Source organism: Pelodiscus sinensis, chromosome 25 (assembly GCF_052426305.1).
Source record: "Pelodiscus sinensis isolate ZL-2025 chromosome 25, ASM5242630v1, whole genome shotgun sequence".
NCBI classification, from domain to species: domain Eukaryota; kingdom Metazoa; phylum Chordata; order Testudines; family Trionychidae; genus Pelodiscus; species Pelodiscus sinensis.
Genome location: NC_143076.1, coordinates 21,249,493 through 21,266,506, shown reverse-complemented (window position 1 = coordinate 21,266,506; position 17,014 = coordinate 21,249,493). Strand labels below are relative to the sequence as shown.

At 50.6% G+C, this 17,014-nt stretch overlaps 1 protein-coding gene across 23 annotated transcripts in view; it reads right to left on the bottom strand.

The window, feature by feature from the left end:
- Positions 1-17,014, bottom strand: part of PHLDB1 (pleckstrin homology like domain family B member 1) — a 170,844-nt gene that overhangs the window by 6,010 nt on the left and 147,820 nt on the right. For 8 of the 23 annotated variants that reach the window (XM_089773225.1, XM_089773226.1, XM_089773228.1 and 5 more), the window contains 6 exons: positions 14,740-14,830; positions 14,389-14,535; positions 13,771-13,990; positions 11,448-11,533; positions 10,421-10,450; positions 1,863-2,992 (listed from right to left, as the gene is read on the bottom strand). In XM_089773225.1, the coding sequence (XP_089629351.1) occupies positions 2,819-2,992; positions 10,421-10,450; positions 11,448-11,533; positions 13,771-13,990; positions 14,389-14,535; positions 14,740-14,830 (748 nt within the window). In that variant the 3' untranslated portion in view covers positions 1,863-2,818. Of the gene's footprint in view, positions 1-1,855; positions 2,993-10,420; positions 10,451-11,447; positions 11,534-13,770; positions 13,991-14,388; positions 14,536-14,739; positions 14,831-17,014 lie in introns of those variants that run through there. The other 15 variants (XM_089773237.1, XM_089773236.1, XM_089773233.1 and 12 more) reach the window with 9 other exon arrangements.

Sequence of the window (17,014 nt, the reverse complement as noted above, 5' to 3'; positions counted from 1 at the left end):
GGAATGGGCTAAGTACTGCACCAGGAGGCAGTCCCCTGTGGGCCCTCTCTGCCCTTTCGGTTGCAGGCAGGCCACTGTCTGAGCTATGAAATGAGGATTGGGGAAAAAGGCCTTATATGCCTCCTTGTGTGGTGCTGAGGGTTGGGCGTGTGGCCCTGGAGAAGGGCGGTGCTAGTTCCAATCCTCCTCTCTGCTTGTTGAGAGGGAATTGCCTCTGTTCTCTTACCGCTCAAGAACGCCATTTTAACTGCATATTAACAGGAGCCCAGCAAGCTTTCAGAGCCCTCTCTGGGGAAGAGGTTAGGTTGCTTGCTTGGTGTGCAGCTGCCCATGTATCAAATCTGCAGGGCCTCTGCAGTGTGAGATCACAGCGCTTGAACTGCAGCACGAGGCCATGTACAGGCCCCTCTTGCTGTTTTTTTTAATTAAAAAGGCTTTACTGCTGAGCAGTAAAACCCCCTCGCTCTAGGCAGGCACCCCAGGGCATTCCCCTGCCTCCCAACCAAGGGGGTGTGGATCTGGGGACTACCATCCCTATTCTGCCTCCTTCCTTTTCCAAGAAGTCAACGGCCTACTGAGAAAGAAAGGGGGTCAGGACAAGGATGGTCCACCCCAAAGGACGGTCGCCTAGGATGTAGGGGATCCCGGCTCAAACACCTGCAAAACTGCTGAGGCGTTCGAACTGGGGTCTCCTACAACCCAGGCAAATCTAACCACTTCATTAGAAAGTGAGGGGAAGAGTAATGGCCAATGATGGATGAAGCTGCCCATGCCTCTCCCCATTATCTCCCTCTTTAGTCTGCTCATTCAATCCAGCCACATCCCTGATCCCAAATGTAGCAAATGGCATTTGGAAAAGAAATCTTATAAACTGTCTTTCTAAAGAAAATGGGGCATGTTTTCCACTGCTTGTCAGATTGCAAAGACTGGGTATGAAGAAGGTATCTAATTAAAAGCACTAAATTTAGGAATAAAGGAATAAAATAAAATAAATAAAATAAAACTCCTCTGCCCCGCTGAAGGAATAAAAATTTTAGTCACAGGCTTTTTGATGTACCATGAAGTTTGTCAGAGATTTATTTGCAAAAAATTCATAAGGGCAAATCAGCTGTCCTATATACTACATTAATATTATGGAATACATGATGCAGCCCTTCTCTGTTTTACATTTGTTATTTTAAATATACTCTTCTTAAGCCTTCATAAAATGATCATTCCAGATTACTACATATTTAAATTTACTGAAACAAAGACAATATTTTAAATTACTCAGAGCAGTTTAGTGTGTTCATAAGAATGTTAATTGCTTTTAGAAAAAGGGACTACTAATTTATTTTGTGTGATTTTCATAACAAAACATGTTATGAAATTTCACTATATGTGTATCTTAGTAAGATACTGATTTTAGTAGAGAGTTCTCTTAAAACTAGTTAATCAAAGAGAAGTAAAAGGAAACTCATTTGTCCAGCTATCTGGAAGAAAAGGAATTTTGCCCCTTTAGGGCTCTCTTCAGCAGGGGGGTAAAAGGGGAGTACGGATTGATAGAAAATAGACTTATTAGCATAATATTTAACCTGTGAAAGAGCCATTAATTGGTAATGAAACCTTGTTAAAGTAAAATTAAAAAAAACAAATGATCCTGCAGCACCTTAGGGTATGTCTACACAGCAGAGCAAAATCTAAATTAAGATACACAACTTCAGCTACATCACTGCCTCCCTCTCCCCCCTCCCACTGCCTGCCAGCCATGGGGAAGGCATGAGCCCTTGCAACAGAAGTAGTTGAAAGGGCTCGCTAGCTCCCTGGCAATGCACTAGAGGCACAGGAGCTGCGAGCCCTTTCAACTATTTCTATTTAAAGGATGAGAAACAGTTGAAAGGGCTCGCGGCCCCCACGCCTCTAGCACTTTGCCTAGGAACCAAGATCATTTTCTGGCAGCCTCAGGGAAGGCACAAGCCCTTTAAATAGAAGCAGTTGTAAGGGCTCACATGTCCTGGCTCCCAAGCACCCTGCTAGGGGGTAAGGCCAAGAACTGCCATGAGGGCTGGATAAAAGAGCTAGATGGGCCAGATGCTTGTTTGGGGAGATTACAGGCTCAGCAGACTGTAATCACAGAAACTCCTTCATTCACAGGCCTGTTCCCCACACATCCTGAGGCTCTTCCCCAGAAAACTGCTGCTACACCCTCAACTTAGCCCAAGCTACTGCTATTTTGAGAAAAATACTTGAGGAGATGGGTATGTGCAGAAGTGAACCCGTAAGGGACTCTAGTCTTGAACCTTGCTGGTGGCTTCGGCTTTTCCTGGAGTCAGTAGGGGACAGCAATGTAGCATTTTTCTGGACCAGATCTTCGGAGGTCAAAATGAGGTGGTGATACCTCCTACAGCCCTCCAACACGCTAATCCAGTGTCCAGCAATTTAAAACTCTCCCCACCTTCTTCAGCCCAGTCCCTGCTAGCCTATTAGTGCTTGTGGTTTGAACCAGCACTTTGATCTCTCCTGTCTGATACCCTGATGGCAAATGAGAGTACTACTTTGACCCTACTCATTCTCAGTACCTGATGCTGCTCCTGTCAAAGAGAAGGAAAAAGGGTCCAGGCTGAGACCCAAAGCACTCTCGGCATATGGTGTGTATGACCAGCACAGTCAAGCCCTAGTCAATCTTGTAAAGGAACTCCCCACTGCAGACAGAGTTTGAGATTTGGAGGCAGAGGGAAGGAGTCTGCTGGCCCAGAAATGTCAAGTGCAATACAGAAATAGAGCTCACTGCAGAGTGGCCTGCTAGTACCAATTGCCTCTTGTGCAGGGAGATCAGAGACTACTTGGTTGACCAAGACTCTACACTGCCAGTTAAAAACAAGTGAGCACACAAATGGTTACGAACAGGCAAGGTCACTACATCCCACAAAACAAGAGGTAAGAGAGAGGCAGAGACAAGTGCACTGAAACAAACCTCTCCTCGGAAGTAAAGAGGGAGAATATCTGCTAGTTGCTAGAAGAAAATAAAGACAAATGCAATTAGAACAGTTTTGTAGCCTTGCTCTGATTGAAGCAGGTGCTGCAGCAATGGAAACACCCCTTCCCCTGCAAATGTTAGTTATACACACTAATGAGCATTCAGCAATTGGTTGGCTTCCTTAGGGGTGTTAGGCAAAAGAGGTAAGAACTGAACCTTCTTCAAGATGTGTGTCCCCGTGGGTGCTCTGCTGTAGGTGTTAGGCCCTGTCCTGGCGCTGCAGCTTGGAGATTTTCACTAGCCGTAGTCGGCCGGGTCGCACATGTGCAAAGCATGTCTCGCGCTGTTCGCGCCTTTTGCCTCATGCGCGATCCAGCTCCCGCCTGTTCCGCTCACCTGCTTGAAAAAAGCTAATGTCCGACGGACATCCAGAGTGTGTTTAAGAGCCTCCCGTGAAGAGGTATGAGGCTTCGGATGGAAAGTGGGAAGTACAATAGGCTCATTGATATGGAATGCAGAGCACACTTTTGGGATGAAGGCTGAATGACGCCTGAGGATCACCCACTCTTTATGAAATACTGTATAAGGTGGTGCTGACATTAGCACCACCAGCTGCCAACTCTGCGCGCTGAGGTTATGTCAAGAAGGAAAACAAGTTTGAGTGTCAACATTCAGAGAGAGGTGGTGACTAAGGGTCCAAAGGGAGGTTGGGTAAGCGTGTTTAGGACTAAGTCCAGATTCCAAGATGGAGGAGGGGATCTATGAGGTTGATTAAAGTTCTTTAGACCTGTTTGGGATGGGCAAAATCGAGGTGCCATCTATATGGTGACAGAAGGCTGAAATGGCCGCCAGATGTACTTTCAGTGAGGCAATCACAAGGCCTGTTTGTTTCAGAGAAAGAATGTAATCAAGAATGTAATGAATGGGAGCGTTGTCCAGAATGATCCCCTTTGTGGAGCACCACGATGAGAACCGCTTCCACTTCTACTGGTAGGTGGTTCGAGTGGTGAGCCTCCTACTATGCATCAGGACTTCTTTGATTGGACTCGAGCAGAGATCCTTGGGCAGGCTGAACCAGTTAGGAGCCAGGCCATGAGATGAAGAGTGCGAGGTTGTGGGTGCAAGAGGTGGCCATGATCCTGGTATAACAAGTCCAGGAGATCAGGAAGGGCATACAGTGGCCAAAGGAACATTCTGTGGAGGAACGGAAACCACGTCTGTTGCGCCCAAGCAGGGACTATGAGAATCAAGATTGCACCATCTAACTTGATCTTGTTCAGACCTGGGCATAAGGACTGAGTAAGGCGTAGAGAAGGAAGGCTGGGTAAGCTGCCCCAGTCGAGAAGGAAGGCGTCCCCTAGAGATCCCCATCCGATGCCCACCCTGGAACAGTATTGTCGGTATTTCACGTTGTGGCTCATGGCAAAGAGGTCTATCTGAGGGAAACCCCAACGTCGCAATATGCTGTGAAGGATGTCTGATCTGATTTCTCATCCGTGATCTGGTGCAAAATATCTGCTCAGGGCATCCGCAACTACATTGCTTGTGCCAGGTAAGCATGATGCTATTAACGTGATCTTTTGCGAATACACCAGTTCCAAAGACGGACCACCTCTGCACAAGGGGATTGAGAGCGTGCTCCGCCTTGATGGTTTATATAATACATTGTGGCAATATTGTTGGTGAGAATGCTGACAGCTGTTCCACAGATACAGCTCTGGAAGTGCTTGTAGGCATTGGAGACCACTCTGAGCTCTAGATTTATGTGGACAAGCCACCACCAATAACTACTGCCTTGCATGGTGACAAGCCACCACCAATAACTACTGACTATGACTAAACTATTAACTATTACTTACATTTTTTTTTCATTTTGACTAGATTAACGGGAGATGAAGGGAGCTCCGTCTGCAGCCTGCAAGCAGTTGAAAGGAACTGGTGGGAGCTGGATCGTGCATGAGGCAAAAGGTCCGAATGGCACGAGACGCGCTTTGCGCATCCCGACTGACTACGACTAGCAAAAATCTCCGAGCTGCGGTGCCGGGACGGGGCCTGACACCTACAGTGGAGCACCCACGGGGACACTACTTGAAGAAGAAGGAATATATATGAGCCACACATCTCGAAGAAGTTACTCACCTTGTGCACTAACGATGGTTCTTTACCTTGTGCAGTAACGCCTGCCACTTCATTGGGAAGGGGGGGACTCAAGGAGACCACCAGGGGAGGTCCCACAGGTTGCATATCCCCCAACTGGTCCTGTGTGTGGGATGGAGTACCTGAGGGTATGTCTACACTACCACCCTAGTTCGAACTAGGGTGGTTAATGTAGTCATTCGAAGTTGCAAATGAAATCCGGGATTTAAATATCCCAGGCTTCATTTGCATCTTGCCGGGTGCCGCCATTTTAAAATCCCCGTTAGTGCAGACTCCGTGCTCATGGCTTTCTAATTTGAACTACCGTTACTCCTCGGTATACTGGTAGTTCGAATTAGAAAGCCTAATTCGAACTACCTACTCCGTGCCACGTGTAGCCGCGGGCACGGAGTCCGCACTCACGGGGATTTAAAAATGGCGGTGCCCGGCAAGATGCAAATGAAGCCTGGGATATTTAAATCCCGGGCTTCATTTGCAACTTCGAATGACTACATTAACCACCCTAGTTCAAACTAGGGTGGTAGTGTAGACATACCCTGGCTGGTGCTCAGGAGGAGGTGTCACAGGTAGCCCCTGATCCTGAGGCAGGAAGCAATTGGCTGTCACCATAGGGGCCCTGGATTGTGAAGGGACAGAGGCAGTAGGCAACATGCCTTGGTGGAATGCCCAAGAGTTCAAAATTGCCACCTAGGTCTCTGGACAGACATGGTCCTGTGGGCATCGAGCAGCCTGAGGCCACCAAGGCTTCCTTCTAGGAAGGCGATGACAAGACTGAGCGAGATAGTCATGGTGGAGCAGTACCAGTGAGTGCTGATGATGTCGGCTACTGTGGAGATGGTCAGTCAGGGACTATAGGATCAGTGCCGACGGACTGGGTGGCACACTGTGAGATCAGGACCAATGTCAGAAGCAGAACTGGCACCAAGAATATCACGTCATAGGCCAATGCCAAGACAGAGATACATGAGATGAAAGTTCATTCTCTCAAGATATGATGCCAGAAATAATCCCTCTGTGCTAGAAAATGGTTCTGAGATGAAGGGGAATGTCAATGATACCCGGAAAAGGCAGAACTTGAGCGACCCTGGGACCCTGGTTCTGCAAGGCCTCGTGGTGCTGATCATGGGAACAATCAGAGTGCTGTGAAGACCCCAAAGCTGACCAAGGTCTGCTCTCCTCAGAAGTCCTCGAGTGGGAACAGCTCTGTGGAGACTGGTTGTAAGACCACGTCGAGTCTCCAAGTGAGGAAACACGGGGCCGGAATAGTCGGTTTCCTCCATGTAGGGCTGGTGGGAAGTGGAGAATTTTTCCTGTAATGGGGACTGCATCATCTCAGTTAGACCCTCAGCAACCTCGAAGGTATCTGGCATGAAGGATGGGCCCATCACCAATGATTCACCCCTTGGGGAGTCCAAAAGGATGGGGCTAAGTGCACAGGAAGGGTATGACAGTTCAGTTCTGCATGTCCTGGAGCCGTCAAGGCTGGCCATTGCTGGAGGTGTGTAGGGAGCAGTCAGTACTGGACGTGCTGACACCAAGGACTTGGCTGCTTTGGAAGGTCATGTTGAGGAGTGAGAACAGTGCCAGACAGACTCCACAGGGAAGAGACAGCGCAGAAAAGGCCCTTTTTCTGTGCCAGTTTCAGAACTGATTGGGGCTTGCTGTGCACTGAGACACTTTGTGCCAGTTCCTGCGGCTGAAGTTGCAGAGCAGATTCTATGAAGAGCTGCTTCAAGAGAAAGTTCCGCTCCTTTCTGATGCATGGTTTGAAGGCTTTGCCCTTGTCAGCTTGGTGGGCTTCCCTTAGGCATCAGAGACAACAAGCTGTGGGGCTTGCTCATAGGCACAGACTGCAGGATTTGAAGCTCTGGGACTCTGGCACGCGCCAGGCCCCAAAGGGAACAAAGGCATGAAGGGGAAATCCCCTTCACCTCCCACTGCTAACTCTAACTTAACAACTACTATTTACACAGGGCCTCTAGGTGCCCACCATGGGAACAACGAGGCACTTGCAAAGCAAGAGAGCAACAATTCCATCAGCTGTCACTGGCGTTTAGAAGGAACTGAGAAGTGGTTGGGTCAGCGGGATCACATAGTGTCACACCAGCACCACGCCAAGAGGCTTCACAGCTGACCCCACGGGTAGCAGCTAGGGGAAAATTTTCCAGCAGTCGTGGACACAGCATGCACATACCTCAATTGCAATACATATAAACACTCAAAGAAGAAGCTGGTGAGCATCATAACTGCTAGGTAAACAGATCACGGCTCCACAGGACCAGTGCTATGGCCCCCGCTTTGGAATGGGTTCTAGGAGGAACCCCCTCCCTGTGTGAGACTCTCTCTCCTGCTAATGTAAGCCACACTGTGTGTCTGCCTTCTTCAGCTGGACTTCTGGCCCTGCAGCTCTCCTGCCTCATCCGTGAGCTCTGTCCAGCAAGTCCACCCAAGGCATAGCCCTACAGAGACTCCAGGCTCCTCAGGGATAAATGTATCACACCAGGCATTTGCATTGACTCCCCCATAACACTGTCCAGGCAGCTGGTTTGGTCAGTCAGCTGGAAGTCCACCAAGGCAGCCCTGAGGGTAGGACAGTACATGGACCTGAAGGTTAAAGTACAGCCCATTCTGATGAGCCCTGGGGCCTAGGCAGGCTGTAGTGAAACTCTGGGTTCAAGTTTTTGCCTCTCTCTGACTTGCCTTCTTTGGACTCTTAAGTGAGAGCGCATTCTCCTTCCAGCAGTCAGTTCTTATTGTCCACCTCCCCAGTCCTGTCTGCTGGAGCTGGGGAAATACTGTTCAAGGCTAGGCAGGGAAGGTCCATATTCCTCTGGATTAACATAGGAGTTCCCTGCCACCATGGCTTTGCTGTCTTCTCTGTTCAGCCCTGCCATGATCTTCTGTGCTCTCTGCAATGAGGCAGAGATAAGAAGGCAGACGCTGCAGGTGTGATGTTTGCAGTTGTAGCTCCAAACAGAAGGGAAAGGCCATTGGGCTTCATCATGGAATTTAATGCATTGGGTTGAGAAGAATAAAAACCTGGGGCCAGTCCTGCTGATATTTCAGTCTGAGTGGTCACAGTACTGCATGGTTGTCCTTCAGGCTTGAACATCGGGATTCTTTTGTGACCTTGATTATCTGAACTAGGTAAGTGAAATCCTGTTTATTCCGTTAACTAGTTAAAATAATGTTTAATTAGTTATCCTCTTAAATGGGATCCTATGGGTGGGAGTCTGCTCCAGCCTGGCCAGGCCTGCTGCACCATGGGCTGCACTATTCAGGCCAGGCTTACCTCACCACGCCACCAAGCTGGGCTGGAGCACCTCCCTGTCTGAGCGTGCTAGGCCCAGCTGGTGCGGTGAGCCCAGCCAGGCTGGAGTAGCCCCCTGCCTGCATTGAACAGGGGCGGCTCCAAATTGGCCTCTGAATAGCCAGTAACTGGTAAGCATCACCCAGGGTATGTCTACACTACCCCGCTAGTTCGAACTAGCGGGGTAATGTATGCATACCGCACTTGCTAATGAAGCCCGGGATTTGAATTTCCCGGGCTTCATTAGCATAAGCGGGGAGCTGCCATTTTTAAATCCCCGCTGCTTCGAACCCCGTGCAGCGCGGCTACACGGGGCTCGAACTAGGTAGTTCGGACTAGGGTGCCTATTCCGAACTACCGGTACACCTCGTTTCACGAGGATTAATGGTAGTTCGGAATAGGCACCCTAGTCCGAACTACCTAGTTCGAGCCCCGTGTAGCCGCGCTGCACGGGGTTCGAAGCAGCGGGGATTTAAAAATGGCGGCTCCCCGCTTATGCTAATGAAGCCCGGGAAATTCAAATCCCGGGCTTCATTAGCAAGTGCGGTATGCATACATTACCCCGCTAGTTCGAACTAGCGGGGTAGTGTAGACATACCCCCAGTTAGGTTAACCGCTGACACCCCTAATCTGAACCCAGCTCCACTAAGCAGGGTGAGATGTCTGAAACGTCACTCATTCAGAAAGCTGTCACAGGCAGCCAGGCCCTCCCACTGCAGCCATAGGCAGCCCCAGGGAAGACTACTGCAAAGGGTTCCTCCCATGATGCCAGCACAGAATTACAGCTCAGTGCAAAGTGAAGAGATGTTCTGCTTTTGCAGCATAGGGGATTTTCCAATTCTGTGAGAGGCCAACAAGATTTTTCCATCCACTCAGCTGGCAGGCAGCATGGGAGTTTGTCATGCCTGCTCCTGGAGTCACCCTGCCCTCCTGTCAGCCCAACAACCGTGACAGCTTGCTCACATTCAGTGGGTCACTGGTACTGTTCTCTTGTACTTACAGGAAGCTGCATGATCTTCAGATGTTTGTGCTGGCTTGTGCTATAGCCCTCACATGTCTGCTCAGATACTTCTATATTAATTTCCCTGTAGCAGATCCTAACTGAAATTCCTCTTGAATTTGCCATAGGAAGGCTGCTGAGATTCAGAGGTGTGCACTGGGAGCTAGATTTCCACACAAGTTAATTAATTTTAAATCCAGTATGCAAAACTATAATGGGCCTCACATTTGCTGGCTCCTGGATGCACAGAGAGCACAGAGCAGCCCTGCGTCACTGCTCTGCCCCTAGCAGCTTTCACAACCTTGGTTTTAAATTAAGAAATTTCTCCTCTCGGGTAATGCACCAAATTTGGCCCTTGCTTGTCCAGTAACAGGGAGTCCCACAACTCAGCTATATTTATGGCGAGAGGGCACCAGCTCCTGTGTATCTCATGGGTTGGGGCCTTGCAGCTTATTCAGTGCTGATGGGAGCATTGCTAGCTGCTGCAAGGCTCCAAGGATAGGAAGGGCATGGCCTTCACCCCTGCTAAGAACATAAGAATGGCCAGACTGGGTCAGACCAAAGGTCCATCCAGCCTTGTATCCTGTGAACCGAACAAGTAATGATCAAGCGAGCTCTCTCCTACCATCCATCTCCACCCTCCGACAAACGAGGTTAGGGACACCATAAGCCAAAGGCACTTGCAGCTTCAAACACTTTATTGCCTCAAGGCATCCCCCCAAAAGAGGGGCTTGCGTTGAAAATTAGGGAAGGGGGCCTGGTGTGGTTAGGTTGGTGAGACAGGCAGCTGAGTGCACCCTGCTTTCTGAAGGAAAAAAAATGATTCTGGCTGAACTGCTGGATCCCCTGATCTTAGGACTGGCAGCCTGAGGGGCATGCTATTAGTATCAACTCAAGGTGGGTTAGAGCACACCTGGCAACAAAGGGTTAATGGGAAGCCATTGTAAGCCTGGGGTTAGCGGTTGGCACTGCAGAGCCCAGAGGGCGGGATACATACATTTGCTAGGCTGAAGTTGAAAAGTCCTTTCTGGATAGGAAGGGGAGGTGGGAGAGAGAAATAGACAGAGAGATCAGCCTGCCCTAGGTTCAGATGCTGATTACACCATGCAGCAGTATTTCGGAGGGTAGGCTCCTGCATGCAGAGGTCTTCAGTCGGAGCAGTGCTCTGGGAAAAACTGCGGGAAACAAGGTCCCAGAGGGCCTGTTTCCCCCCTTATTCCTGGAGGACCAAGACTCTGCAATGGCCAGGGACATGCAACATTAACCAGACAGTCCATCGCCTCCCCCAACCTACATCAAGTGCTGGCCTCAAACTGTTTATCAGGCATTTAGCCCCCACCATTCTGGATCTGTATCTCCCAGCAGACAGACAGACAGTGAGTCTTGCTGGAGATCCCCCTGCAGCTGAGGGAGGTGGCTCAGACTGTACTACGAGACTCAGCTGTGCGGGTGGTGGCGGTAACGGTTCTTCCCAGACATGTCCAATTCCCAAGCCAAAAGCACCTCTGGCAGAGGCAAAGTCACCCACCCCTGGGTGAAGAGAGCAACACTGAGATCAGTGGACATTGGGCAGCACTAAGGCCATATCTGGAATCTTGGCCACTGGCCACAACCTCGTTTGAACTCCACGAAGCCTTGGCCATAACTACTCCCACCCCTCCCTGGCTCTATGGCACAGGGTCTGCACTGTCCAGCTGGCCCAAACTAGTGCATCTTCTGGTGCCAAGGGCCCTGGCACTACTGGCTGCAATGGGATTATTCGGGGGCTTGTGGAACATCTGTGGCTCCCACATACTCTGTGCAAGCTGACATTGCGTGGGCACTGTGATACAAGTGGGTTTCACCAAGGGGCCCGGCTGCCCCAATAATGCTGCTGCTTGCGGCCCAGTGCTGCAAAGCTGAGCTTGCACCACTGCACTTTAAGACACCCCCCCCCCACACACACATTTCTTCCTGGGACAACATTAACCGGACAGCCCATCTCCTCCCCCAACCTACACCCAGGGCAGCAGCCCAGGCCTCACCTTAGCAGCACTGCGGAGATGGTCATAATAAACCTCCTCTATGGCTTGGAAATAGATCACTCCCTTGAGCTTTGTTTCATGTTTATCTGCATGGGAGAGAAAGGCAAAGCACCATCAGCACGAGGCTTCACAGGAAAGAAGGCAGCAAGACAAAGGGGCGGGGGCTGGCTCCCAGCTGGAACTGAGCCATACACCATGTGGATTAGCTAGAGCCAGGAATTCTGGTAGCCACAGAGCAGCACAGCAGGGGAGAGATTTGAGACACCTTGTCAGTGAATCCTTTGAGGGTTAAAGGGTTACATATATCTTTGGTGGGGATTGAGTGGGGTGTTTGTATAGAACAGCGGTGGGGAACCTATGGCTTGGGGGGCTAGATTAAGCCTGTTGCCTAAATTTCATCCTACCTGTAGGTTCCCCAGCTCTAGGGCAAAGGGGAATAGTAAGGACATGGGGTGCTGAGGGGAAAAGGGAGGCTGCTGTCTCCAGTTTTGTTGTATTCACTGACAGGGCCACAGGCAGAGGGTGGGGGAAGACAATGCCAAGCCCCAGCAGCAGCCAGGGACCTGTCCAACTAGAGCAGTGGTCTCCAACCTTTTTACACCCAGGATCACTTTTTAAATCTCAGAACAGGCAAAGCTCTATCACCCCACCCCTTCCTTGAAGCCCTGTCCTCTCTTTTCTCCTCCTGTCTATCACTTGCTATCCCCAGCCCTTACTTACACACTCTGATAAACAGTTTATTTTTAAATTATGCGATATATAAATTTAAAATCATGTGTTTAGAGTTATGAAATAAATGGTCTGGCTTTTATTCATGCTATTTAAATCTAAAATGAAGCATTTAGAATTATACATTTTGTGGGGACAGAGTTCTGCGGCTGGGGGCAGGGGAGAGGGAACAGGGTTCTGCAGCAGGGGATGGGGACAGAGTTTGGGGAGTGAGGACGGGAATAGGGACAGAGTTCTGTGTCTGGGGACAGAGGGCGGGTTGCCAGTGGAGGCAGAGAGTCCTCTGCATCTGCCTCCTCCCAGGATTCCCCCCCCGGAGAGGGAAGCCAACGCGTGCCACCTCCAGGCCCGACCTCCCTGGCACAGGAAAACCCTGCACGCGCCTGCCCCGGGGCCAACACCCCCGGCACAGGGAAACCTGACGCACACCTGTCCCGGGGCCGACACTCCCCCCCCCCCCCCATGCAGGGAAGCCCTGCGCGCGCGCCTGCCCCAGGGCAAACCCTCTCCCCCCACACAGGGAAGTCCCGGGCGCACCTGCCCTGGGGCTGACCCCCCCGGCGCAGGGAAACGCCACGCGCGCCTCCCTCGGGGCTGACTCACTCCTCTTGTGTGGTGCAGGGAGCCGATGCTCCCTCCCACAGTACACCCGACAGAGCAGCTAGCGCACTTCCGGAATCGCTGGAAGTGGTGCTAAGCTACGGGACTTCTGTTCATCCCGGGAAGCCAACACTACCTCCATTTGGTAGGTAGAGGGGCTTCTCGGGGGTGGGAGGGAAATGGGGGCGGGGCAGACAGGATGCCTCGCGAGCGACTGGTCGAGGCCTCGCGATCGACCAGTCGCTTGCGATCGACCTGTTGGTGACCATGGAACTAGAGGGTCTGGAGGAAGAGGCCCATCAAACTATAACTGACAGATGAGAAGGGACCACAGGAGCCCTGGGATTGAGCATGGGCTCCAGTGAGCCCTGGGTCTGCTCTGCTGCCAGCCACAGGGACAGGGAAGAGGAAGCAGGAAGGCAGAGAGGGGGCAACACGGGGTAAGTGGCTTGGGTTGGTTTCGAGAGTACAGGGCTGGTTGGGGAAAAGGGAGAAGTGGTTCAGGAGGGTAGGGGCAAAGTTGTGGGGGGCAGACTAAGGCAGGGAGTAGCGTGGGGGGGGAAGGGAAGGTCTGGTTTGGGGGAGAAAGCAAGTGAGCTGATGCTGTCTATGGGGAAAGAGGGAAAGCAAAGATGGTGGTGCGGCTGTTGGTGTGTGTGTGTGAAAGAACCTAGGGAGAGACACTGGGAAAGCCCCCTTCTTCCTTTTCTAAACATTGCAAGCAGCCAGCCCTGCTGGAGAGGAAGGTGGGATCCAGCTCCCTCCAGGTGTATTTGAGTTTGAACCTGGGGTTTGAAGTCTCAGGCCTCAGAAAAAAAAGTAAAATATCTCCTATTTCTTAGCCCCAACCCTGTGCCTCAGTGCATTCCTCTGTGGCCTATGTGTGACTCACAGAAAAAAAAATCAATTGCAGGCCAATGTGCTCTGATAGGAAAAGTTCCCAGCCACCGTAAAGAGACTGGAGGGCAGTAGAGCAGCAGTGGGGTGCTCTTACCAACATAGTAGGAGACTGTGCGTTTCATGCGATCAAAGACAAACCAACGCTTCTTCCAGGACTTGATCTTGCCACCCATCTTGACCAGATAGCCCTTGCACATCTTCTCAGTCAGGATGACATGGTAGCAGGTGTCCACACTGTGGCCTGAGGACTCGATATGTATCTTCAAGTCAAAATCCTCCTTGCGGATGGGGAGATACCTGGTTAGGGGCCGTGCCTGGAGAAACAACACAGCCTCGTCAACGCCACCCCCAATGGAAGTCTCTGCCTTTCAGAGTAAAGGAAGTGGGAGAGTTAAGCACTAGCCAACAGATCCCATGGCACTCCTCGCATCCAAAATACAGCCACCAGCTGTGTTACCCTCCTGAGTCTTAACGGGACAAAAGACCCTGTCTCAAAGACCCTGTCTTTCCCTACCTCTCAGTCCCAGATGCTCCAGCATTAGTCCCAAGGGAACTGTATTTGCTAGGTTGCACTTTCCATGCACACATGAATGCTAGGTCTATGGCTGAAATGGCACCATGCAGCCTCCATAACTTCAGAGATGAATAGGAAAAGGACTGTTCTCCCATCCCCTGCTCTGCCCACCTCTCTGCTCCACATTCCTCCCCTCACCTGAGAGAACTGCTTCTCTCTCATCTTGACTTCCTTCTCAATCAGCTTCTGCCGATGAGTTGTCTCATCCTGCAGCCTCCGCTCCAGCTGCTCCCGTCGCCTGCGCTCATCCTCCAGAGCCTGTCGCCGCAGCTCCATCTCCCGCTCCTGACAAGTAAAAGACATAACAGGATCCCCTTTGCCCTGCCTGTGCATGCCCAGCACTAACTGACACAGGCACTACTTGAGGTGGGACAGCTGGCAACCCTGAAGACAATCCCCTCTCCCTGCAAACTTCCTTGTCCCCATGAACAGAGGGTGAGAATGCTCCTGATCATAACTCCCTAGCACTGACATAAAGACCCCACTCACCCGTGACTCCATCAGACGAGATTTCTCTGCATGGGCCTCTTTCAGCATCTTCTCCATCTCTTCAATTTTCACTGCCTCCACCCCACTGGCACTGCAAGACAAAGCTGATAACATCATAGCCTGCAATCACTGCTTGAGCCAGGAGTCTGGCTGCTCCACACAGGTTGACTGTGTGTCTGCAGAAAAGGATGGCAGCTAGGAATGCCACTCTCATCCACCTCTGGGCATTAATTAGGCAGCAGGTCCAAGCAAACTCCTAGTCCCCTGAGAGCTCACAGCCAAAGCTAGTGAGCCAGAACTCTGTAAGGGAATAATCTTTCCCAGAGATTAACTGGCAGCAACATCTACTCTGTGAAGGAGCTGAAGGTTTTAGTGTGAGCTATAAGTCCTTCTGCACTCAGACAGTTCTGTCTAAGCCCCATCAGGGGCCCCAGACACACTTTGGGAGCATGTGTCCCTCTCAGGAATGTGCACACGCGCACACACACACACACACACACACACACACACGGGATTATTCACTTGACTCTGAGGGACAGCTGCATGAGCATGTTATGGTGGCACCTGAAGGAAAACATGACTCTGGCCCAAAGTTTCTTCTAAGCTGTGCAGCCACACAGCTATTTTCTGACCCCTGCTCAGAGGGTCAAAGCTCCCCACGCAGGCAGAGAGCTCAGCTGACCAGCAGGGGGCAGGGTGTCTGTAAACAGCAGCTAAAGACTGCCATGCTGAACTGAAGAGTTCCCAGAGCAGAAAAGCTGCGGAGATAAGGAAGCAATAAGTAGCGGGGGGGCGAGGGGGAGGGAGTTATTAATTGGCTTGGGGGAAAGTGAGAGGGGAGTCCAGTCTGTGGGACACAGAGAGAAACCCAGCAGTCTCTTCAATCCTCCTAGGCTGGGAATTGGGGAGGTAAGGGGCTGACTGCATGGGGTAGGTGGGGAAAAGAGCAGGTGGGTGAATGTTGGCATCTGTGCAGTGAGATGGAGGCAGGGGGCAGTTTGTTTTGTGTATCCTGACTCCTCTCTGTTAAGCTGGATTGGAGAGAGGGGAGAAAGCAGGCTGCATGGAGTGTGAGTGTGTGTATGTGCTAGGAGGACATTTGCATGATAACATTTCAAACAAAGTTTCCATAGGTGTTAATGGCTCAAGGTAAGAAAGAAAAAGATTCTTTTAACAGAATATTTTAGAGTGTTGCAGATATCTAAAACTCTAAACTTAATGATTTTTTAAAATCCTGTGTTACTAATTAATACATGGTAAACTATATTGCATTAAGGCCAGATCGTTGCTATGTGATAGAGTTCTGGCTCTTATGAGTCAGAAGTACCAAGTAGGCAGGATGCTAGTTTTGTAGGATGAAACCTTTTTGCAAGCTCTTTGAAAAATGCATCCATCTACAAACCCTGAAGCCACGTGTTAATTTGTTCTGGAGCTTCTGCTCTTCCTCAAGTGGAAGAAGGCTAATGCCCTACCTTTGTACAGCTCCTTTGTAGTCACTAAGGGTACCTCACAGCAACTAGACAAAGACGTCTTGTTTTAATGTATTTTCTTCCACACATATGGACTGCTTAAAATGTGTGTGCGTGCGCGCTTTGTTGGTATTGGCGGTGCACATCCACACACTACCTCAATATTGGTAATGCACATAAGACATTTCAGTCAGCTCAAAAGACAATTCAGCCCACCCAAGGACAGAAAATGTTGGTGGGAACACTGCCCCGCCACAAAGGGCTTACACTAATCCAAAGGATAAGCAGGTCCCGGAACAGCTTATGGAAATTCTCCTTTTGCGTGAGGAGGGGCTTGGTTCTGGGCTGTGGATCCAAGCCGTGGTGCCAACCATGGGTTTTATTGGGATCGGTTTGTAGTTAGGAATTCACTGTAGAGGTACTTGGGGGATCAAACGGAACTCCATCGCCTGCTCTGCCCCAGCCCAATACTGCTCATGCACTCAGCCTGCCACAGGTCAGCTCACACCACCAATCACCACAGGCACTGTCAGAATTAACATGAACAAGCTTGATGAACTTGTTTTCCTGCCAACACCATGTTGCAAAGCAGACAGAGCCAGAAGGGACCCCCCAGACAGGGGGAATTCATGATTTTACTGACATTTCTGAACCCAACGAACATACACAAGCCAGTAAATCCCCAGCTTGTTTGGCTGCTCTACACTGCCGAAGCACAGCAGTTCCCAACACCCTGCTCTTAGAGCCTGGCACTCAGGCTGACGTTGTGCAGACCAAGGGGAGCCAGCCTCAAGCTCCACCTGGCT